Source organism: Stegodyphus dumicola, chromosome 2 (assembly GCF_044657685.1).
Source record: "Stegodyphus dumicola isolate Sdum_Otavi_A_Nest chromosome 2, ASM4465768v1".
Classification (NCBI taxonomy): Eukaryota; Metazoa; Arthropoda; class Arachnida; order Araneae; family Eresidae; genus Stegodyphus; species Stegodyphus dumicola.
Genome location: NC_140769.1, coordinates 102,292,944 through 102,319,646, shown reverse-complemented (window position 1 = coordinate 102,319,646; position 26,703 = coordinate 102,292,944). Strand labels below are relative to the sequence as shown.

At 34.8% G+C, this 26,703-nt stretch overlaps 1 protein-coding gene across 1 annotated transcript in view; it reads right to left on the bottom strand.

Annotated features, from left to right (window-relative positions):
* Positions 1-26,703, bottom strand: part of LOC118205639 (neprilysin-2-like) — a 161,792-nt gene that overhangs the window by 51,642 nt on the left and 83,447 nt on the right. Inside the window, exons 10-11 of the mRNA XM_085810971.1 lie at positions 18,903-19,119; positions 9,695-9,787 (exon numbers count right to left, since the gene is read on the bottom strand). Of these exons, the coding sequence (XP_085667097.1) occupies positions 9,695-9,787; positions 18,903-19,119 (310 nt within the window). The remainder of the gene's footprint in view (positions 1-9,694; positions 9,788-18,902; positions 19,120-26,703) is intronic.

Sequence of the window (26,703 nt, the reverse complement as noted above, 5' to 3'; positions counted from 1 at the left end):
TAATATCTCTAAACAATATATGAATCGAATTTCAATTCTAGAAACGTAGGATCTTTTCTCGAGAAACTTTTTTCGAAATTTCTTAGCTCTCCTACTGATCTCTGAGATGCATAGAGAAACATATACACTGGTGTGCAAAAATTAAGGACGAAGTCGAAAAATTAGCACATATCAGCTGAACGAAGAGGCAGAGCGGACAGAAAGACCAATCAGGAGATTAAGTAAGGTGATGTACGGTAGCACATGCGCAGATATGCAGGTAGACGTAATGGGGGAGTGTCTGAGTAGTATAAAGCATGTTGTCGGTGTAAGATCAGTATTTCTGGCAAAGAGATTGCACGCCGTATAGCAGTTAAAATCACACTGAGTTGCTGCCTCAGCGAGAAATGGCGAATAATCAATCTGTTAGACGACATCTGGATGCTTTTACCCGTGGTCAAATCATTGGGAAGTCGGAGGAAGGCCGCAGTGTGACAAGTGTGGTTGCAGAGTTCGGAATTGCTCACAGCATCGTTTCACGACTTTGGAGACAATTTCAAACCACAGGAACAGCTATCCGGGTTTTAGTAGTGGTCGTCCACGAGGAACCACACCCGCAGATGACCGGTATATTGCCTTACAGGCCAGAAGAAACAGGCGGCAGACAGAGGGAGAAATCGCTAGACACACGACACAGGCGACTGGACGACCGATATCGCGTTTTACCGTGGCCAGAAGACTGCACGGTGGTGGTCTGTTTGCACGACGCCCTGTACGGTGTGTACCTCTAACGCCTGCCCATCGGAGAAGGCGTTCTCTGTGGTGCCGGGAACACCGGAATTGGAGAGACAATGAATGGGGACGAGTACTCTTTACAGATGAGAGCAGATTCAGTCTGAGTAGCAATTCTCATCGCATACTCATCTGGAGATTCTTCTTCCATATGTGCGTCTTTTTAGAGGCGCTATGGGTCCGCAGTTCCTTTTCATGGACGACAGTGCACCATGTCATCGCACAGTAGCTGCCGAACAGCTCTTAGAGAGTGAGGATATTGAACGTATGGATTGGCCGGCACGATCTCCGGATCTCAATCCCATCGAGCATGTATGGGATTTCCTAGGCAGACGCTTGGCAGGTCGTACCTTACCACCAGTAACGATTCCGGAGCTTCGATTGGCGCTGCAAGACGAATGGGCAGCAATGCCTCAACAACTCATTGACACCCTCATTCTCAGCATGGGCAGACGCTGTGAAACCTGCCTAGCAGTCAGGGGAGATCATATTCCCTATTAAAGACCGGATGTTTCTTGCTCAACACCCATCACAGGGCAGTTTCGGCCTTCAGTCGCATTGCGCTCCATGCCACTTTTTCAATAAATCTTCTTTTTATCCCTCTGATTTCTCTTTTAGTAAGTGTTGCTTACATTACTCATGTCCTTACGTATTGGGGATCTTACGGTATTAAATGTGTTGATTTGGAAAGCTTTTGTACAAAGTTAAATTGAAAAAACCGTCTCGTCCTTAATTTTTGCACACCAGTGTAGTATATGCATAAACTCACACATACTCACAAACTCTTTCTTTTGTTATTACACATTGATTTCCTCTTATGTGATATGCGATTATTTCAAAGCATGCTTTTGAATATCGTAGGTTTTGAAATAGTGAGCATATAATGTGTCTGTAAAATTTTTGACAAACCTGCTCATTTAACAAATTTCACTAAGCCTGCTATGCAATAATTGAAGCATTAATTACTGTAGCATCTTAATTTAATCTTCTTAAAGTATCCTCTCTTGTTGCTATGCAGTGAATATCTTCTTTTGAGCCTGTGAATATCTCTTGTCATCTATTAGAAAGCATGCTGAGCAAAGCTTAGCAAACGATTAATCCAAAATGCAGACATTAGTCATGATAGCCTGAAGAGAGTTTTTGTGGTTTGCTTATTATCCTTAAATACAATGGCAGTCATGTGTTTATATTTGAAATACAATAGCAGTCATTGCTTATGATTTAAAAAGTTTACTACGTCCACGTAAACTTCGGTTTCAGAAATCTGGAGTGAAGATAATGCTGGTGAAATTTGTGATTGAAAAAGGATAGTTCACAAGGAATTTTTTCTTGAAGGCCAGATGGTATGTTCTATATTTTGTAAACACATAATGCACAAATTTCTGAAAAGAATTCAGCGCGTTAGTTGCAAAAAATACCTATCGTGTAACTGGTATCTCCTTCACAATAGTGAGACTTTATATATTTCCATTCTCATCATGTTACACACTGTAACGAAGAAAAGAGTCTTATTGTTAAACAATATACATCCGATTCAACTCCTATTTACCAGATTTAGCTCCTACAAATTAGGTTACATCCAATTCCTTAATCTGAAGTCTCATTTCAAACGAAATTACGTTAATAATAATAGAAAAATAGCAAAATGTAACCAGACGAAATAAAAAAAAAAAAAAAAAAACGAGATCTACGTAGGAATCAAGCAACAGTATGAAAGCGCCAAAAGCTATGCAGACCTACCAAGATTGTAGATTGAGACTAAGAAATAAAAATGCTATTTTCTTTAACTTTTATTTTGTGCAAATTTAAACATTGTAGATATACTGTTTACATACTGGGTGAACTTACAGATTTCCAAGTTTGAAAATTCCGCAGTCAAAACTGCTTTTTCTTGAGAAGTGTGAGGCCCATTAGCGGCCGAACGGTAAAGTCGCTGAACACTGGTAGTTCGGTCCGCGGTTCGAATCCCGCGAACGGGCTGGCTGCATGGGTGTTTTCGTGGTTTTTCCGATGTGTAACGTGTATACGAGCCAGTTTCCCTTAGAAAGTCCTCCATGAAGGCATCCCTCCTCTTAGGCAGATGGTGTCCGCCGATAACATCGCGGCAAAAACATCGCGGACGAAAACGTCGCAGAGAAAACAAGGCAAGGCGAAAACGTCGTGCTACAAAACATCGTGGGAGAAAACATCGCAAAGAGAAAGCATCGCAGTTCTAAAACATCGTGGTACAAAACATCGTCGTCGAAAATAAAGCGGTTCAAATACTTCGCAGTTTAAAAACATTGTCGTCGAAAATATCGTGATAAAAAATAAAGTATCTACAAATCATCGCGTGACGATAACATCGCAGACATGCTTTTTTTCAGACTTTAATAACTGTAAATAGATATTCCCATAACAATTTGTGAGCGCAAAATAGAAAGTAGGATAATTTGTTTTCATATTTTATATTAACTAATTTTTGCTGAGGAAATAAGAAGGAAACTTAAGCATAGAAAATTAATGCAACTTATAGAACTTAATAGAATTTTAAACCGACATAGTTAACTAACAAAGACCATTAATAAATAATTTTTATAAAGTTTTTACTGGTAATTTTTCATAAAAAGTATAATGTATAAGTTGCATTTAATTTTCTATGCTTATGTTTCCTTCTTACTTTTTCAGCAAAAATTTATTAGTTAATCAAAAAATGTGAAAGTAAAAATTATTATTCTTTACATCTTGCGCTCTCAAATCATTATGGGAATATCTATTTACAGTTATTAAATCCTAAAAAAAGCATGTCTGCGATGTTATCGTCATGCGATGATTTGTAGATACTTTATTTTTTACCACGATATTTTCGACGACGATGTTTTCAAACTGCGAAGTTTTTTAACCGCTTTATTTTCGACGACGATGTTTTGTACCACGATGTTTTAGAACTGCGATGTTTTCTCTTTGCGATGTTTTCTCCCACGATGTTTTGTAGCACGACGTTTTCGCCTTGCGTTGTTTTCTCTGCGACGTTTTCGTCCGCGATGTTTTTGCCACGATGTTTTCGGCTGTAACCTAGGCAGATAGCCCTCGAGGTTTTGCCATAATCACACACACACACACGCACACTTGAGAAGTGTGAAACAGGAATTTTAGTTTTAAGATTTTAGAGATTTCTCTCACAGTAATGGCTATTTTGTTTAAAATTTAGATATATTATTAATTTTCACAGAAATTTAAATTTGAAATCTAAATACTGTGCTTGAATGGAGTTCTTTATTTCATAAATATTTAAATAGCTAAGCATTTAAAGACATAGTATTGAATTAATCAGAATTTTCCAGTTCTACAATAAGTTTTCTGATTTTTTTAAAAAACAGAAAATTTGGAAATTATAATTATTGTAAATAAGACATACGTGAGCTCTAGCAGGAAGCTGTAACTATAGAAGTTTTCTATCTAGGTAAGATTCTTGTAACAAAATTCCATGAAAAATCTATTTTCCCTACTTCGACATCAGAAGTTAAGTGAAAAATTGCTAAATTCATAATAAAGTAATTTATTATGAAACGGAATTGTATAGTGTACAGCGAAAATTTCTTTTATTTCATTACTATTTAGGATTTTTAAAAAAATTTTTACGTAACACAGCGACGCCTCGAAATATTAAAAATATTAACTACTCCCGACATCATGGAAATTAAGGAATGACAGAACACACATGTCGAATTCAAAAACATTTTGTGAGAAGAAAAAGAAAGATAACCTGCACATCATTGCCTTAGAAACAGATAGAGGGTACTTACGTATTAGAGCAACCATCTTGGCGTAGTTTGACAAAAATTTACGGAAGTAAAAGGCGATTCGGTGAATTTTTAGATAACAACTTACAATGGATATGTCATCTAAAGAACTGTTATATGCATGATGATTGCCAGTGTTTGGTGACTTCTGCTAAGGTGGTTGCGATAATACGTAAGTACCGATAGTGTTTTGTTCAAATCTACATCAATCAAATTCTTAATTTTAAAATTTTGCCTTGTCTTAAATTTCACCTATCTCTTTCATTTCATTAATCGTATATTAATTGAGATCATCAGTAAATATGTTAATCTACTGAAAAGAGTTAATCTGCTATTAGGAGGAAACTGGTAGTCTAATTAAGGTGAAATTTCCATGACAGTAAACCATCTATAAAACCATTTGATAACAAAAAAAACTTAGTGTCCCTTCTTATGGGAAATGGCGCAAAACAAAACCATTAACCATGTACAAGCATTTGATACTCCGACCATATGTACATATAAGAAGGTATCACCCTTCTATTTAAGGTATCACGGTTAAATTATGAAAAAGGAATGAAATGATTGTGAAATTTTCATGACAGTAAATCATCTATAAAACTATTTGATAACAAAAAATTCTTAGTGTCCCTTCTTATGAGAAATGGCACAAAACAAATCTATTAACCATGTACAAGCATTTGATACTCCGACCATATGTACATATACCAAAAGAAGAGAGCCACAACTTTAGCTGGTAAGGTGTGGGATGTAATTAATTATGCAAATGTGTAATTAATTAGGGTGGAGGTGTAATTAATTATGGCAAAACACACTATGGCTATCTGCCTAAGGGGAGAGATGCCTTCGTGGAGGACTTTCTAAGGGGAACTGGCTCGTATACACGTTACACATGGGGAAAACCACGAAAACGCCCATGCAGACAGTCCGTTCGCGGGATTCGAACCTCGGACCGAACTACCAGTGTTCAGCGACTTTACCGCTCGGCCGCTGGTGAGCCACACAACTTTATGACCCTTCTATTTAAGGTATCACGGTTAAATTATGAAAAAGTAATGAAATGATTGTCTCTTGATGGGCACCGATACCGACAATACAGTATTCAATCAAAGAGTGATTTTATACTAAAGGATCCAAAGAATACTGACATTCTAATTCCTTTTACTGATAATTCAGATAAAGAGACACTTTTTAAAATACGACAAAAACGTTATATACTTGAAATACCAAAGGTATACTATCCGAACTATACAATATCATTTCATTTTCAGCACAGTTAGAGGAGGCAGAAGACTGCAGCATTGTAACACGAAGCTTATTGGATGACAATTAGAAAAAAATGGAAGCAATCCATGCAAGAAGAGATATGTATTTTAAAGACAAATGGCACAGGGATGTTGAAAAATCTACCCGAACCATAAAAGCATTATATCCTTCTGCATATGTGTCTATAAGATCAAAAGAAATACAGTTGGAAGCATGCACATTATTGAATCATTTAGGAAAACGACCTGTGCGTTTGCAACATTATGTAGCCAGTCAGTTTATTTAAATGAAGGCAATAAGGATTTCAGACATTTTATCTAAATGTTATTAAATTTCCATCTTTCCTGTCCGCCTAATTTTGAAACGAAGTTCTGTCATTCCGGAATTTACACAGATTCGAGTGACGAGCAGTTTTACTATAAAGTTAGAAGAAACTGAGCACAAATTTATTAGTCTCATTATCTCTGTGGATATACAGGGCGCTTTCGACTCGTTGTGGTGGCCCGATGTACTGAAGAGATTACAGGACATGGGTAGCCCTAAGATTCTCTTTGACCTTATTTACAGCTACCTAAGTGATCGCCGCTTACAAGCCACTACGGACGCAGGAGTACACTCACGTTCCATCAATAGAGGCTGTCCTCAAGGATCCTGTCTGGGTCCACTGCTCTGGGATCTTGTAGCGGACACAGCGCTGACCCTCTTTAACACAGATCCTCACACGGAAATACTGGCTTATGCCGATGACTTTTTGCTGGTAACCAAAGGGCACAGCCGCAACGCATATGAGACTAGGGCACAACAAGCAATGGACAAGATGGCCAAATGGGCCAATGACCATAAGTTAACTATTGCCAACTCAAAAACCCAAGGTATGCTTATCTGTCCAGGTAAGCGCCATCGAAGAACCCCGTGCATCAACCTTCATGGGAAAAATATTAAAATAGTCAGAAACTTGAGGTACCTTGGAGTTATAATTGACGACACATTGACTTGGATGCCACATTTAAAGGAGGTCAAGGCACGACTTCACAGGATATTTCATTCCATGCTCCAACATGGGGAGTTTCTTCGAGGATGCTTAAGACGTGGTACTCTGTAGTTGCTGAACGTATTGCACTACATGGAGCCTCCATGTGGGGCATAACGATCACTACTAAAATGGAGAATCTGCTACGCTCAGCACAAAGACCATTCCTCCTGAGCATTACCCGAGGATATAAAACCTCGCCCACTAATGCTCTAAACGTGATTTCAGGACTACCGCCTCTGCATCTCTTAGCTCAGCGCGAGAGTGCAATAGTGCGAGTGCTCCGACTCAAAGAGACAATAAGTTTATGGGATAGGACTTATGTTTACACTGACTATGAGCAAAGCATTCCCGAGCCACCTTGCCACCCGGCCGAATTCAATATCTCGATTAACTGCAGGTCACCAACGTGGTTCAACGCCACTGCAATCTACACCGATGGTTCCAAGGGAGAATGTGGCACCGGTAGCGGATACTGTGTTCTACTTGGGAACCAGATCTTAAAGACCTGGGAAAGAAAGCTTAAGCACCACAACTCAGTCTTTCAGGCTGAACTGATTGCATTAAAAGCTGCACTTGTCTACGCACTGGAAAATAACTATTCCAGTATATATTCAGACTCAGCCTCTAGCCTCCAGGCAATCCAAGGCAAATGTAGTAAAAATCCACTCGTCAGGGCCATACAAAAACTCTTACTAAGAACACCTAAATACTATAGGCCTGAACTCCAGTGGGTACCTGCCCACACTGGAATACTGGGTAATGAAATTGCAGATGCAATAGCCAAAAGAGCAGCAACTGACCCCCACGTTTGCACACTTAACGTGCCTCTCCCAGGTTCGTTCTTAAAAGCTGAGCTCGAGAGAGAATTACTCAAACGTTGGCAACATGTGTGGGAGACAGAAACCACCGGCAGAAGAGTTTACAGATTTTTTCCAAAAGTCTGCCGGCTTCTAAAATCTGGCTCGTCTCACTTCACTCAGTATCTAACAGGACATGGTCCCTTCATGACTTACCTGCATCGCTTCAGACGACGCGAAAACGAGCATTGCTCATGCGGGATGGTAGGAGATCCGGACCACTATCTGTTCGCTTGCAGAGAGACCACTAAATATCATCTTAGGCAACCAGTAGCAAACCACATCCATGCATGGGCCGAAGCTACTTCAAAAAATCGCAATGCATTGAAACGCATATGCGATTGCATAAACATTGCACGCATAATCTCAGACAGGCTGGAGTAATTCTCAGCCACCATCCTCGTCACCAGCACAGCCCCTGTATGCTCTGTACCTGTAGCGAATTAATTTTATCTTAAGTTAGCTTATTCGGCTTTTCTTATTCCCTGTATATATTTATCTTCTTGAACTGTAAACCTTGAATTATGAACCTTGAACTATGTATTTTGCCTTATTTTATGTATTGTTTCCACTGTTTTGCCTTTTTTTTATTTTATGCATTGTTTTACTTTCTAGTATTTTACTTCTTATTACTTTTAGTATTTGTAACCACCTATCCATTACTCTGTAAATATGTAACTGGAATTGTTCTTCACGCCCGCAACGCACCCTTCTTCCATCATGCGCTATCGTCTTCGTCCAGCATTTGTTTGCACTGCCCCCAGCAGTCGTCTTGAGCACAATATGTATTTATAAGTGTGTCTTTTGTTCAAGTTATTTCCGTCAGCGGGGCTACCTGGCCGATATGCTAACTACCCAGTGGACCGGCTGCCTCGCTGTCGGTGGAAAGAAAGAAAGAAAGAAAGCACAAATTTATGTTCTTTTCGCCCTCCGAGACCTCCAGGGAGGGACACATTTCATATACCATTCCTTCTTAGTTTTCATAAGGTATTCTATAATTGCTTTTGGAATCACTGCTTAGGCAGTAGAGTCCCAGAACAACAACACTCTCAGTACAGCTTTCTGGGAGAGGTTTGTCCTTCTAACTGTAACTGCCTTCCCGTATAATGTTTCTCTCTCTGTGACGATCCCGATTCTGATCTTGAATTAGACAGTGTGATACAAGAAGAGATTCGGAATTGGTAATTAGAACATTTTAATTTATGTTCCACTCTAGGGGAAGCTAGCAGTTTGACGGAAGCTTGTGTTTAGACCAGATCCAGACGATTGGTAATACTGTATTGCATATTATTAATTTAACACTCACAAGTGGTGAGGTAAAATAAACTTTTGTCTTATATCTGTTTCTGATTGAGATACAGATTTAAAATCCTATAGGTGAAAATTCATCTCACAGAATCTATGTATTACCTTAGTTTGATTGCTATAGAGGTAGATAACATTATTTGAACCTAACACAGCTGTTGCAGTAAAAATTGAAAATGTTTTAGCATAATCTTGGATTGCGTTAAAAGAGCAATTTTATGTTATTACATATGTGCATCTCAATGTATTGAGACTTGAGAAGGTATTATTTGTCATTTTGTAGTTTGTTACTTTTATATTTAACAAGAAATGCAATTATTAATGCTCTTCTCTTCTCTGCGTATAGATTCAGAAAGCATAAAGTTTGTATGCCAATTCTAGCTCTGAATATTTACGAGAAAGTCATGCTTACTATGGTAATATGTTCGTGCTCTTTACTCTCAATAAACACTATAGTAAATTCAATGCACATTAAATACTGCTTTACAACCTATCCCAACTCTTCAGTTTGCTTTATACTACTTGGCTTCGGGTTCCTGCAACAATTTTCTGAAATCTCACTGCGTTGATTATACAGCGTGTGACTATTATCCGTACTGCCAAGCAATAGCCGTCCTGGTTCTTAAGTAAGTTGTTTTAATAATGTGACTATAAAAATAAAAGAAGAAAATCTGACAAACCATGTTTCTGTACGTAGATTCTGATTCCTTCCAAACGTCATTCCTGAAGGCTTTTAAAAGTTCTATTTTAACAAATTTATAAATATTTTCGGCCTAAAAGAATATAAAAACAAATATTATAAAATTACTTTATTAATAACATCATAGCAAATAATATACACTTAATGTAAAAATGTGTTCCTCAGAACCGGTAAAAACCGCATGTCATCTGAACGGTTCTGATATCTATACGTGTAAACTTCCTTTGGTATTTATGAATAAACATTCCGACTAAGTAAAAAAATTTAAAATATTAAAGCTTATTAAGAATTCAATAAATATTTTAAAGCATTTTATAAATAAAGGTATTATATATCAAATAACTCTAAAGTTCAGTTTTGTACACATACTCCTGATCTTTTGATACGGCTTCCTGTATGGACAACATATAGATTTAATAAAGCCCATATGCTCAGAAACATTTGGCTGGCGGATTTGAGAAATTTGTTTTCTTTCGTCACTACTAACGATTAAGACATTATTAACTACAAGGCATTCTTTAAGATTTCTACAATTATAGCTCCCCTTGTAGGAGACTATACTACTGCTGTTGGATAATCATTCATTTGTACGGTTTTTCCATGCTTAACCATATCCTTGAAAAACTGAGCAAACGTAATGTTATCCTTTATTTAAATCGAACATCAGCTTTCAGTGTATAGCTTCCAACGAAAGGCCCGGCTTCTTTCATGGACTTTTCAAAAGTTTTTGATAAAATGTCGTGCCAGGTCTTCAATATTAGTTGAGCGTCATCGATAACAGAAAGGGATGGTCTTAGTTGTTGTCAATGGTAATTCATCAGAAATAATACTAGATTCCGAGATTCAGAGGTTGAAAATTGATGTATGACTTCGATGATATCAGTTTACATCGATGTGTCTAATAAAGGTCAGACCACCTATGATCAAACCATCAATACTGTTTCACTGCCATGTTTCACTGCCTGCATCGTGCTTCTTTTAAAAATTAAGCTTACCAAATCTTTGACCAACGCCCACCAAACTTTTGACTAAAGCCGCTGTAACGTCAGTACACCCGTGTCGGGTGAAAGAAAGACAGGTTGTCTTTTCAATTATTTATTTGATAAACTAAAATAGATGTCTTGATTAAAACATAAAAATAACTGATCATTACAGCCCTAAATCATACAATATCCGCTAACGCAGATTGGACGCAAAAAAGCGTCCTTTTTACTGTAGTTACAGCATAAAAAAACTATTGTTCTACCGAAACCACTGGCGTGGTTTAGAACGTAAAAGATGCGTCCTGTCACCTCAAAATCACATGAAGATCTCTTACACAAAGATTTCACTCGTTTTGTTATCTGCGAAGAGAAACATAATTAGTTCCTTGTGTCCGGAAACTCCCAGAGGGTTTTATCTGCAGTCCTGCTTTTACAGGTATGGTCCATTTCGTCCGCGAACAAACAGGAAGTTATAATTCAGCATCTGTGCCCGCGGGGGTGCTAGTAGCTGTATCGTCACAACCCCTTTTCTCCCCGGGGAGCGGGGGTTTCCAGAACTCCAATTCCTGGTAGCTATCACAGCAAGTTTTCAAAGTAAACTAATTAGCAGTTATTAGCATTAATACATTTTACAGCAACACTGGGCTAAGTACCAAGGATAAACATAACAAGAACTATATTGAGGCCATTAAAAAAACAAACATATAATCAACATAATACTGAGAAATAAACTTAATTATACACATACAAATAAAGAACGTATAATTTTCTGAAAAATGGAACATACATTCCTAAATTTAATATTAATTATATATCTAGCCAGGCTCAAAAGGGAAAGCTTGCAGATTTTTAATTTTCCGTTTGTGATAAACTCTCAATGGTAACCCAGCACCTGGATGAGAACTACTACATTTGACCTCAAAATAAGCATGTACTTTTAATTTGGCTTTAACATCAGAAAAAACCACTTCATTACAAGTTGGATTTACATCATTCATGAAGTAGCTATATTTAATCCCCTTTGACCGTTCAGTATCAGGCACTAGTATAGATAAATGATAAACTGGGGATTCTTCTACTGGTAAATTTACACTACTAGGTGTCTTGGGCAATTCTCCTACGGAATTTCTAGGCATTCGCAAACCTCCCGAGTCTGGTTGGTACGAAACGTCATTTAGCTTATCTACAGTTTCTTGTTCGTGCCGAACCGAAAAGGTAATTCTTAACTTGTACACCTTTCCCAAAGAGTTACTGTGATCGTTTAACGCGACTAAGTCACAAGATGGCTTTACAACGTCACTTTTCTTTTGTAAGTCCGCTATAAAAGAATATTTTATTGTAGGCAGTGATAGTTCATTCACTTTCGTTTCAGGCAGAAAGAAATTGGTTTTCTCTATCCTTTGTGTTTGAGACAAGACTTTACCCCTTTCTATAATGAGGGGAGAAACTTCGCTTGAGGGTTCGAGTTCGCCGCGTTCAGACTCCAGTGGACAACCTTTCCCCATTTCATTCTTTGATTGACTCGGAGCTCGAATACCTGTTTTCACCTGAAAGCAAAGTTTATCGTGTTGATCTACGGCTAATTTTTCGGCGGTTCTGTTTCCTAACAGATAATGTTCCAATTCATTTCGAGTGACCGCTGATTTTGTTGTTACTTGGCCAAAAGTTCTTTCTATCGTAACGTTTGCTAAGGGTACACAAATTGGGGCCTCATCAAACGGGTGTTTGACCCAAACAGTCTCGCCCGTCAGCATCGAAGGAGTGAGATATTTCTTGCAAATTACGTCAATGCATGACCCGGTATCTCTCAAAACTGGAAGATCAAAACCGTTCACTTTAGCCATCGTTAGATACGGGGCTAAACAATCTTCTTCAATCTCCTGGACTCTATTTACAATAAACGGAGTTTTGAGATCCTTTTTAATTCCCGGACATTGAGGCCTTAAGTGTTGGGTTGAATCACAAGAATAACACTTAATTGGTCTTCTCATATCAAATTGACGCTCATCCTGATTCCGGAGATGTTCCTTTCTGTCAGAGGCATATCTATCTTCTCCTCTAGACTGGTGATACTTTTTCGGATCCCTCGAATTTAAATTATTTGTATTTCCCCTTTGTGACTCCGAACTATGAACAGGATAGATCTTCTTCCGGGATTCACGCACATTTTCATATTCTTCCAGCATTTCCGCTAATTTCTCTGGAGTCGTTATCTTCGACCATTCGTCAATAAAATGTTGCCGCACTTCGGCATTTACACGACGTTTCATTTGGTCCGTTATCATGAGCTCCTTTAAAAGTTCAAAATCCGTAACTTCCAAACCTGCAATCCATTCTTCAAAGTAATTCCTTAATTCCAAGGCAAAATCTCTCCAAGTGGTTTGGGGGTGTTTCTGAGATTGCACGAATTTGATGCGAAATTTTCTGGACTAAGTTTGAACCTTTTAAGCAGTATCCTTTTTATATAAGCGTAATCATAAGCCTGCTGTTCTGGTTCTCGCATAATCAGCTGAACTATGTCAGTTGGCAAAATTGTCAATAAAACCGAAACCCATTCTGATTGGTGAAGATTCGCGCGCTTTGCTTGGCGCTCAAACATGACTAGATACAAACTGATATCGTTCTCTTCAGGATCAAATTTTGGCATCATTTTTTTAAGATCGCATCGGCTTTTTTTAGTCAATTTTCTTCATTCCCACCAATTTTAGAGTCATTTCCGTTAACGGCTAGTAAACGTAACTTGGATAATTCAAATTCCATTTCTTCTCTTCTAATTCTATCCTGCCTCTCTTCTTCTTCCTTCCTAATTCTCTCCTGCTCCTTTTTTTCTCTCTCAAGCCTCGTTGAAATGATATTTTCTAACAGGCCTTTCACTAGTTCCTCCTCATAGGATTCATTTCCCATAATCAGCTGCCTTAAATCCAATATCCTAAGTTCAGGACTAACTTTTTCCCCTAACTCTTCAGCCAAGGATTTAAGATCCTCTTTCCTAACTTTTGCTAAGAATGCCATGATATAACCAAAATTATGATCCTAACAATTTTAGCTCCCTCACACTACAGATACACACAATTGATTTAAACAGATATCATTTTCACAAGAGAGAGTAAAAATTAAACTTTTATAATTTTTTCACAACCTATTTTACAGATGTTAGACAAAACAAGACAGTTTACACTATAATATGCACATTATGCATTCAAAAATAAAAACAAAAATTGTCTACTTGAGGACGTATGAAACTACAAATAATATTATCCTCTGAAAAGCTTTAAATTCAGTTGCGTAAAACACACTTGCTTATGATAATACAATATACTTTCCTCAAAATTTGGGATATGTTAAAATATGCATTCAGAAATACAATAAATTACACAATACCTATCCATATGCTAGTAATTAACATTAATATGACAACAGTTAAAAGGAAAGATACTGGGGGTTTTATCATTCACCTTTTACTCCTTCAATAGGAAAAAAAAATTCTCAGTTCTTACACAAATAAAAGTTTGACACAACTGAAATTCTAATATTTATAACATTCAAAACGTCTTAGAAATGATATGTCAGAATGCCACCTAACATTAAAACCTTCAAGTTACAGTAATTCTACTCCTTTACACAATCCAATATATAAGTTTAATTTAAGCACAACACATTAACATTTCAGATATTAAAAAAAAATCTATTAACACAGGTTTAAATTCTAAATTTTATACTTTCTTATTGTAACATAAAAACCAAAAAGCACATTTCTTTAAGCTTTACAGGAACAAGTTGACTTAAAACAGTTATGTGAACTTACATACTGATTTACAGAGATAAATTAAATTACTTTACTGCCTCAATATAAAAATCCAAGGTACTTACCCGTCTGGATTGGAGACTTCAATTTAAGATTTTATGGACACTGATGATCCAGGCACCTATAACGCACACACACAAGATCTGATGATCTAAATTTTCTCGATCACAAGGGTGATCACCCACATATCACTTTTTCAATACCCTACACATCACAATGATCTGATGATCTTCGGACAATGATTGTCCCACACGCTCACTGCGGTAAATTTCTCGAACACAAAGATGATCGCACAAGTAACACCTTTATCACCGCGCTTAAAGATGAGCTTATTTCCGGAGACTGTCGTTCCTCTTTTTCTGGACTGATGTCCGTAACTTCTTCGTGGATTCTATTCCCCACTTCGAAGAGCTGTAAATCACTTTTCGAACGGATGTTCGTAAATTCGTTCTGCACTTCAGAGCCTGGCGGTCTGTACTATCTACAAACACTTGATGATGTTCGGACAATGGCTGTCCTACAAAGTCGAGATGAATTTCAGACTCGGACGGTCTGCAATCTCTGCATGGATTTTCTTATCTCGTCGCTTCGGAGAGAATCACTTTTTCGAACTGATGTTCGTAACTTTTCGTGCTGCACTTCAGAACCTGACGGTCTGTAATATCTGCAAAACACTGTTGATATCCGGACAATGACTGTCTAACAATCTTGAGATGAAATTTTAGAGCCTGACGGTTTGTAATTTCTGCATGGATTTTCTCATCTCGTCGCTTCGGAGAGCTGTAATCACTTTTTCGAACTGATGTTCGTAACTTTTCGTGCTGCACTTCAGAACCTGACGGTCTGTAATATCTGCAAAACACTGTTGATATCCGGACAATGACTGTCCTACAATCTTGAGATGAATTTTTAGAGCCTGACGGTCTGTAATTTCTGCATGGATTTTCTCATCTCACCGCTGCCACCATTTATTATAGCTGTAACGTCAGTACACCCGTGTCGGGTGAAAGAAAGACAGGTTGTCTTTTAAATTATTTATTTGATAAACTAAAATAGATTTCTTGATTAAAACATAAAAATAACTGATCATTACAGCCCTAAATCATACAATATCCGCTAACGCAGATTGGACGCAAAAAAGCGTGCTTTTTACTGTAGTTACAGCATAAAAAAAAACTATTGTTCTACCGAAACCACTGGCGTGGTTTAGAACGTAAAAGATGCGTCCTGTCACCTCAAAATCACATGAAGATCTCTTACACAAAGATTTCACTCGTTTTGTTATATGCGAAGAGAAACATAATTAGTTCCTTGTGTCCGGAAACTCCCAGGGGATTTTATTTGCAGTCCTGCATTTTCAGGTATGGTCCATTTCGTCCGCGAACAAACAGGAAGTTATAATTCAGCACCTCTGCCCGCGGGGATGCTAGTAGCTGTATCGTCACACCACCAACGACGGAACGATAAAGTCGCTGAATACTCATTCTTCGACCTGAGATCGAATGCCGGTGAACGGGTGGGCTGCATGGTTAGTTTCCGTGGTTTTCCTCATGTATAACCCCATACGAGCCAGTTTCTTTTAAAGCGTCCTCCACAAAGAGGCATCCCTCTCCACACGCACACAGCTCTCCAGTTGCTTTCCCTTCATCAAGTAACCTAACCTAAACTTTGATCGTTCCTGTGCGTCATGACCTCTAGTTTGGGTCTGATGGTGTGTTCGAAAAAATAGAAAATGACTTAATAAAGGCGTCAGATATGAAGAATCTCTTATTTATAACTGATGTAGAATAAGTCCAAAGATTTCAAAGGAATAAATAACACAGGCCCGATTCATTGTAGCTGTTTTATATAGTAGGTTACGCTATTTTATATAATATACATATTTAATAAAATATAAATATTTTTATAACATAATATACGTATGTTGCATAATATGAATATACATAGATTCACTCTACATATTGCTATAGCAAAAGCTAGGAAAGATTGAAAAATGACAAATTTTCTCTCATTTTCAAGAGCCCATTTGTAGAAAGCTGTTTCATATGTAAAAGCCAGAATAGAAGGGTCATTGATGGACTAATACATCCTCAGAATATATCCTTAGAACACATGTCTCCCGATTTTGTATTATACACTAAGCAAATCAGAGAAATATGGCATAAAAGGTGGTTTGGCTAAAGAAATTAGTTTCTATATTTGGTAGCAATAATCCCACATTAATAGACCTAGATGTAGGTGAAAATGTTTTTCTTTGTTTAGTGAGGCTCTTCGTCAACATAGAGCGAAATATAACATTTAAAAGCTTTTTCACATTTTTAAATATTTATATTGAAATAACGTCGCTCAGACGGTAATGCGGTTAGGGGAGCGACTGCGATACCGAAATGCTTAATGCAATTATTTAAATATATTAAAGCTCTGCAGTGTAAGATAGTTACTTTAAATATATATACTAGTTTACTGAAGCAATTCTGTAAAATATAAGCACTGTGACATTGCAGTCATTTAAAAAGTAATACAGTTTTGCGTGACATCTATTCACAGAAAAAAGTTATCGGAATAACAAACAGAGCAAGAAGGGAAGACCTATACCCGTTAAGGAAACTGATATACTAAACTTTATTCAACAACACGTATCAGAAGAACAATTTTGGTAATATACAAAATGATAAAATGTACAAACATATTCTTCTCTTTAGCATTTTGCATTCTGTAACAGAAAGTGCTCTAAATATCTGGGAAAATCTTAAAAGCATAAGATTTCACTATTCCATCATGCTTACCACTGACATCGTAGACCAAATGGCTAGAAAATACAGGGTGGTTATAATTAAAGTGACTCTATTCAGATTCCTGCAGAACCCGTTCTGCCTATCGAATTTTGATGAAACTTGGTATATACGTGATATGGACTATGGGGAAAAGATTTCTGCAATTAAAAATAGCTCAAATTTTGATCCTAGATGGCAGATTTCAAGAATTCTTTATGCAATCTTCAAAAATATCTTCAAATGTAACAGAAATTCTTCTATTTGCATCTAAGCAATATATATTGTCGTAAATGTCCCGTATTGCAAACATTGAGAACATTGCTCGGGTAATATGATACCAGTAATAAAAAAGTGCAATAAGGACTTCAGAAAGATAGAAAATTAAATTAGCTGTACCTTTAGCAAAACTACATGTGCTAATTAGTATAATTGCTATAGTCTTTATTTTTTGCAGCGTGGAATAGAATGGTACTCCATTTCTTGACGTTTTCATGTGATGCTTGACATGAAAATACTGGTAAATTTATTTCTTATAAAATTCCAGGGAAAGGCACGTTTGCTCAACAAACGTGTTAATACCGACTACTGAACTATAGTAGCAGAAATGGCCTTTGCAGTAGGCGAACTGTCAGTTGACTAGACACGAAAAAGCAAAATCATTTAACTTTATATTAAACCGTTAATTTGATATCCATGAAGATAAATTTAATAGTTAAACCATTAATTTGATAGCCCTGAAGGTACATTTAACTCGTTCATATTTAATATAACAAGAAATCACTCGTAATGCATAGTTTCAAATTTTAATTAAAAAAGATTTTGTTTATTTTCTGCAATTTACCTATAAATTACCACCTAAAATAACAAGAGCGAAAGTAATCTTTTAAAGAAACAAGCTGAGTGAAATCAGCTTGAATTCAACGGACAGAAATTCAATAACAATATCCAAAATCAAACATTTCTCTACTTCTTTTCTAGTAATGAAACAATATATATATATATATATATAACTGAATTAGGCAAAGGATACTGAAGGATACTTTCATTATTTTTGATAAATTTGTAAATATAATATTTGTATAGGTATATTTTCTGTTGGAGTTGAAAGCATAAAATTATTTTATTAAATGATTTATTAAAACTGAATATTCTAATAAGCTATCTTTTAATAATAAGATTTAATGTTATGTTTTATATATATTCTGTAGTGAAAGAAATTTAAGAGGAGGGCATAATTAATATTTATTTAAATTCTATATAGTTATCTTTTTTAATACAAGCTAACTTTGGATTATAACAAATGCGATACAGTTACAATCTCTAAATTTTATTAATTTTCTGATTATATAAGCTGTAATTTAATTGGTCTTTAGAATAATGTGACGTTTTATGCTTCATACAAACAGAAGCTGCCAATATTCTCAACTAGTGTGCTGGAGCATTTTGTATGATACTCATGAATTAAAAATGCTTTATGCACTTTATTCAGCAAACAAAATAAATTAATGAGTCATGTGTACTGAGTTTGGAATCAGCCAAGGCAAGGAAGTGCACAGATATAATAATAAGCAGGATTGGTTACAAGCTATGTATATGCAGTATCGGGCAAACGGTTTTAGCACTTACATAATCCTTGTTATCTAGGTTTAAATAGTGCTCAGCATAATAGACATCAATGGCTATTCCCAAGTTATTCCTAATCGAAGGCAGGCAATATTTCCATCGAGGCTCTTCTGGGACTACTGGTTCTCTCACCGACCTCTTTGGAAGAGTTCTCCAGTTCTTCGATAATAACGGCAAAGATTCTTGTACAACTTTCCACATCATGTAATTGGCCACCACTCTGGAGAAAAAAAGAAAACAAATTACCAAACCAAAGGAAACATCATGATCTAACTTTGCTTTTTTCCCCTTTTACGTGTCCTTACGTATTTACAGTTTGAGAGTCAAATGAAAAACAAGAAAATAAATAAGTAGTTCAAGGCTTACAAGAATGGCAAAAAGTAAGATTAGCGAGAAATTTGATAACAATATCCAAGCATTTTGAATTATTTCTAATACAAATTTTTACGTAAAATTTAATGATTAACAAATTTAAATTATGACTACTATAATCATGCAGATATATGCATTTGTAAGTTTCAAATGGGCAAAAATATGTCATACGTATTACAATTCTAAGCAGAAACTAAAACAATTGGATGTATATTTTAATAAAAGCAAACATTCTTCATTTAACTAAGTAATAAATATGCTCTACGTGATGTTCTTTTTAAAGCTAATGGCATAATTGCTACTCTGTAATGGTTTGCACGATACTACATAGCAGTATTCGTTCTTAACATATAGTTTGGCGATGGGTATTTTGACTGTATTTTAACTTAATTACTGTAAACCTTAAAGGCACAGCTTCTGAAAAATCATTTATCACCTAGCCAGCAACGAATGTCCAACACACGCTTAATAAGGATGACTAATTGGTAATGCTGCTCTCTACGCCATTTTGTAGAAAATTAAACACGTTTTGCGGCAATGAGTATTTTTAGCAAATTTTAGCTTATAGAACAAATGTTCGGAATAAATGTTGGCAGTGCAAACGAATTAGCGTTCGTATTGTCAGCGAGATCAGAATACTCCTTATTGTGCAATTGCTGTTGCTCTGGTAAATGAATATTAACAAACACTAAAAACCAAAAATGAGGTACTAGTGAACTGAATAGATTTTATTCTTGGTTAAATTTTATAAATTTCAGTTCATATCATTTTTTTGAAATCCTTAAATGGTCCAGTAAATAAGATAGCTGAATATTACCACTTCGATCCTAATTTCATTTTAACAAATATAATTGAGTTTCCTTGGTTTCTTCCATCGTTAACAAACAGAACAAGCCAATTTCCCTTCAAATGTTCTGGAAAGCTCTCACTTCTTTCAGGAGACAGACAACCCTTCAGGGCTTCGTCATTATTAATTAAATGAAAAATTCATAAGCAGAAATATAATTTCTAGAAATTTTATTTGAATTCTAAATGATAATTTATCAGTGGGGAAACTGGAGGCCCGCGAGCCCCATGTCTTTTCGATTTGTATAACCCTTAAGTCTTTTTTGTTGTTGTTGTTGTTGTTTTTGTTTTCTTTGACCTGCGGCAAGGTTAAGAATAAAGAAAAAATATCATTTTTATCATTGATCATGTACTTCTCGATTAATGTATATGTTCAGGCTCTCTCTGATAACATTTAGTACAGGTATACATAGTTCAAGTGCAGATTTCTAATAGTCTTAAAAGAGAAAAATGCATGTGGTGATTTCTAGTAGCCTTATAGGCGAAACTTAATTGTAGTAACTTCGCTGCTTATAATTATTTTTTTAGGGTATTTTATCGCAAAAATGCATTCAGAACGGAGCGTACTCTGCAAGATACGTTAAAGTTAGGTCTTTAATCGAAATCTGAAATTCTAGAAAGACATCTGTTGCTACTTTCGTGTAATCAATACTTCGAAACATAAGAAAGAGAATGTTTTAAATCCCATAACGCAAACCCCTCTCATTCCTTAACCAGAATTTAAGGGGAATGATAAGCAGGATTTCCTACCCGAATATTTTGACGAATAATATTTGATATAGTTTATATTTCTTTCATTTTAACTAATTTGGCTAGTTCTCTTGGAAATATGATATGTTTTGTACATATTTAACATTTTGTAAATAAAGGTAAAACATTCATCTGTTAAAATTTACAGTTGTAGAATGTTCTTCATAAAAAATTAGAATAAAAATGAATCGAAACTTATAATTTAGTGCAGATTCAGATTGAGCATTTCTGTTTGCAAGATGATAATAAATATTCATTACAGAACCAGATCAAATTTTAGTTTTTTCCGATTTCTTTTAAAATGATCTTTCTGCAAAGGAATATGATTTTCTTGCAATAGTTGTATGTTTGACAACATGTGCATTTCAATACTTATTATGACTCAAATTTTTAACATTTAAACATCCTAAGGTCTATTCAGAATAAGTCTAAAGAACATTTAATTTCTTTTATGAATACATCAAAAACACTACTGCATGTTTTCAGGAGCCTCTAGAGGAACACAACTGAAAATTATCCTATCTAAAGTCTGGCAAATATCCTACCTAAAGTCTGGATTCAAGTCTAACTGGTTGCATGTAGGAAGCTCAGAAGATATATAATTGAAAATATATCGTAATTGGATGCAGACTTCAGTTCATTTAAATGCTATGCATTTTTAATATCAAAACAAGAATGACGCATGACAGTAGCTTTTTACAGAATAATTAACACAGCAATGCTATTATTTGTGGTGAGAAGATAAAAGAGTTTACTTCTATTGACAGAATGATCAGTAAAGTAATAAACAATTAAAACTTACAATTTGGAATATCAACATTACATTGCAAGGTTTATGCTAATTAATTCTTATTATTAATTTATTAATCCTTATTATTAATTAATCATTATTATAATTTATTAATCATTATTATTAATTAATCATTATTATAATTCATTTATCCTTATTATTAATTATCCTTATTATTCTATTTGCACCAATGCCTTTACTTTTCCTCAATCGTTAACAGGATGCAAATCAGTTATGTGTATCTAAGAAGAGAGTTCTTGAGCATTAAAGAGAGAGCCCTAACAGCAACGCTGCCCGTTGTTCCGTTGTTGACGCTATTTCTGTTAAAAAATGTAACTTTTATGACCTATTTTATCAAATAAACTAAATTTTCATGTACCAAAATTTATAAATTAAATTTTTACATAATATATGCTTAGCCCAAATAAAAGTTTATGCAAAAAAATTTGCTCATTATCATCTTCTTCTTAATTTATAAATTTTGGTATTTATAAATTAAATTTTTACATAATATATGCTTAGCCCAAATAAAAGTTTATGCAAAAAAATTTGCTCATTATCATCTTCTTCTTAATTTATAAATTTTGGTACATGAAAATTTAGTTTATTTGATAAAATAGGTCATAAAAGTTACATTTTTTTCTCAGATAACTTCTGTTCTGTACTCACTATGCACTTTCTAAAATATTTATTATACACATGTATAAAACTAAACACTTGAAAACACGTTATTTGCTTTATTTACATAAATTTCAATCAATTTTAATATTAAATTTAATTTTATTTAAATATTAAAATTCAATTAAATATTAAATTTTATATTTTCATTTAAGTATTAAATATTGTTTTAAATATCATTTAAAACAATTATAAGTCTGTTAAATAAGATTTAATAGAAATTAAGATTGTGCTTTGTGGTCTCTTGCCACACTTTGCGGTATTTTGAACTCCTTATTGATGCTATATACATAGGGTCTAGGTATTCTTTTATCTGAAAAACTGTTTGCATAAGAATAATTTGATATAAATATAATAATATCTTGAAATAACTTATATTGCTTTACCATTACCTTATAAAGTACATTCATAAAATTTTTTTAATATTACCTGAAAGAATGTAGAGTGAACCTCGTGGTTTCACTGCATGTTCTTAATAAATTGTGTGTATAGAAATTAATTGCCATTTATTTAGCGTATTGCGTTTAAGTTTACCTAAATTTTGTTTTCAACTGTAATTTATTTAGTATAGTTTCCTGTTATGTACAGTATTTGAGATCATAAAATAAAATAGGAAAATTAACACTACAGACTTAAGTTATCCATATTCTTGATGAACTAGCAGCACATTAAAGATGAGGATAATGCTAATTAATTTACGTTAAAGGAAAGCGTTGTGAGCTGACAATCAACGGAGGAATTGCAGTTCACTGTCTCAAATTAAAGGAAACATCAAATTTAAAAAGTTTCCCATTAATTAAGATTATTCATAAATTTCATCATAAATTACTATGATTTCCTTATGTAAACATTCAGTTCAGATTTCAGTTCTTTTTACTTTGCCGTACAAATTTGTTAAAGTGAAATATGAAGCTGCAGTGACTTTAAAACCGAGACTTTTTGTTATTTCTATTTGCTTTGATACCAAAAACAGAAATGGAGAAAAATTTTCTTAATTACAAAATTTTTAAATTATAATACATTAAAAGATTTTAATTAATAACAAAGAAATTCTTATTTCAGAAGGAAAGTAAAAAATTATGGTTTAACATTCTGTTTTTAAGAAAGTTTCTTTTTTCATTTTAATGATTATTTTATATCGTAAAAAACGTTTCTTCAAAATTAAAGCTAACAATAATTGCTATATATTTCTATGTTTTTATCACTTAATAGAATTTGTTTAAAAAATTTATATTATAATTTTACATAATTAGTTATAATTATAAATTATTTATAATATTTTTGATTATTACTAATTAATTTATTATACACAATGTAAAGAATGCTCCTGAACTCTCTGCTAGAAAGACCTATGATGCTCTCGACTAGAGAGAACTTCGTTAGCAGATTCCTCACACTACGCGGACTATAATTCATTTTTAACACCTATTTTAAAGAACTGTGAATGGCAAAGACGTAACTGAGTAATACGCATGCGTAAAGAGATCAGCCTTCTGGTCAGACGCCTGTGAGAGAGAGTTTTTGGGAAGCTCCGCCAGAGAGGTGAGGTGTGGAGACTTTGTTCGTCGAGTGATGACGAGTGCCATCTTCGTTAACGTCTCTGATCGTGTCACCAGCTCGGATATCTACTATAGTTTTCTAAATGTATTAATTAAATGTTGTATCTGTGTTATGTTGTGTGAATAAAAAGTGATGCATCACCACTAGCAGTGTTGATTCCGTTCCCACTGAAGCATCCACGACGTCACAACATATATAAATTTATTATGTCAGATTTATTATGTCATATATAAATTTATTATGTCTGTCAGAGGAGTTTGGGAAGCTCCGCCAGCGAGTTGAGGTGTGGAGACTAAATTTGTCGAGTGATGACGAGTTATAAGTTATAAGTTATAAGTTATAAGTTAGTTCAAACTTGCAAGTGACGGAAATTACTGCGTAAGCAAAAGTCGTACATTTGTTAATTTCATAGTTTTAAATAAAAAGATTTGTTTGCACATTCTTCTGACTTATAGTTATTTTAATTGTGAGGTAGTAAATCGTTAGACAGTCTTATTATAGATCCAGTTATAAGGTATTTCTCCTACTTCCCTAGCGTGCCTTCGTGGTGTAACGGTAGCACGCTGGGCCGGTATTCCAGAGGTCCGTGGTTCGATTCCCGGCGAAGGCGGTTGCCTATTTTTGATCTCTCTGGCTTCCAAAAAAAATCCTAATGTCTCTACAAGTGGCGCCCGAACTAAAAGGGTTGTGGATGATGATTCTCCGCACCCAGAATTTTGCAACTAGGTCCCCTAAAACTTTAGTCGCCCTTTAAAAAGGGGAGTATATAAGGTATTTCTCCCACTTCCCTAGCGTGACTTCGTGGTGTAACGGTAGCACGCTGGGCCGGTATTCCAGAGGTCCGTGGTTCGATTCCCGGCGAAGGCGGTTGCCTATTTTTGATCTCTCTGGCTTCCAAAAAAAATCCTAATGTCTCTACAAGTGGCGCCCGAACTAAAAGGGTTGTGGATGATGATTCTCCGCACCCAGAATTTTGCAACTAGGTCCCCTAAAACTTTAGTCGCCCTTTAAAAAGGGGAGTATATAAGGTATTTCTCCCACTTCCCTAGCGTGACTTCGTGGTGTAACGGTAGCACGCTGGGCCGGTATTTCAAAGGTCCGTGGTTCGATTCCCGGCGAAGGCGGTTGCCTATTTTTGATCTCTCTGGCTTCCAAAAAATCCTAATGTCTCTACAAAGTTAGTGTAAAAAGCGAAACAAAATTTGAAAAAAAAATCCTACAACATGAATGGATACATTTCTCCAAATATCTGCTAAATTTAGCTTACAAGTTTCCAATAAAAATGTGGCAAAGCAAAGGAGGCGGCAAAGAAACAAATAAGCAAAACGAAAACCTCATTCAGAAGTTATAATTATATTATAAGCATTCATCTCAAGCAATCTTAAGCGGCTTTTAACAACTGAAATGACAGAATTACGGCAAGCATTTTCCTTCTTTGCTTCCTCTCACTTTTTCCATCTAACCTTAAGTTCTCGTTGCCATTCACAAAAGTAGATGTAGATTTGATTAGAAAGTGCAGTTAATTTTAAAGTTATTTCAAGAGATCACATAGTTAATTTTTCAAAGAAGATGTTCTTCGTATTGCTAGATATAGTGTGAAGCCATATTTGTGTCAAATAAAAAATTAACAGAGAAACTCGAGAAATCCGAAAAAATATTTTTAAATATACAGCGAATACAATTCAAAAAATTGTTGTCAAGATCAATGCAATTAATATGTTTCTAACTTGCTTTTATTGAGCTCAGACCCTTTATAACTAGCAATCTTGTAAATTCAAGTTCAAAAATTTGTCAAAAGAAGCTTTAGATTTATTTGTACTTTCATCTGTAGAAGGTCAGAATTAAGAATACAATGAGAATTGTGAAGAAGATGATAATGAGCAAATTTTTTTGCATAAACTTTTATTTGGGCTAAGCATATATTATGTAAAAATTTAATTTATAAATTTTGGTACATGAAAATTTAGTTTATTTGATAAAATAGGTCATAAAAGTTACATTTTTTTCTCAGATAACTTCTGTTCTGTACTCACTATGCACTTTCTAAAATATTTATTATACACATGTATAAAACTAAACACTTGAAAACACGTTATTTGCTTTATTTACATAAATTTCAATCAATTTTAATATTAAATTTAATTTTATTTAAATATTAAAATTCAATTAAATATTAAATTTTATATTTTCATTTAAGTATTAAATATTGTTTTAAATATCATTTAAAACAAGTATAAGTCTGTTAAATAAGATTTAATAGAAATTAAGATTGTGCTTTGTGGTCTCTTGCCACACTATTTTACTTGCCACACACACGGTATTTTGAACTCCTTATTGATGCTATATACATAGGGTCTAGGTATTCTTTTATCTGAAAAACTGTTTGCATAAGAATAATTTGATATAAATATAAAAATATCTTGAAATAACTTATATTGCTTTACCATTACCTTATAAAGTACATTCATAAAATTTTTTTAATATTACCTGAAAGAATGTAGAGTGAACCTCGTGGTTTCACTGCATGTTCTTAATAAGTTGTGTGTATAGAAATTAATTGCCATTTATTTAGCGTATTGCGTTTAAGTTTACCTAAATTTTGTTTTCAACTGTAATTTATTTAGTATAGTTTCCTGTTATGTACAGTATTTGAGATCACAAAATAAAATAGGAAAATTAACACTACAGACTTAAGTTATCCGTATTCTTGATGAACTAGCAGCACATTAAAGATGAGGATAATGCTAATTAGTTTACGTTAAAGGAAAGCGTTGTGAGCTGACAATCAACGAAGGAATTGCAGATCAC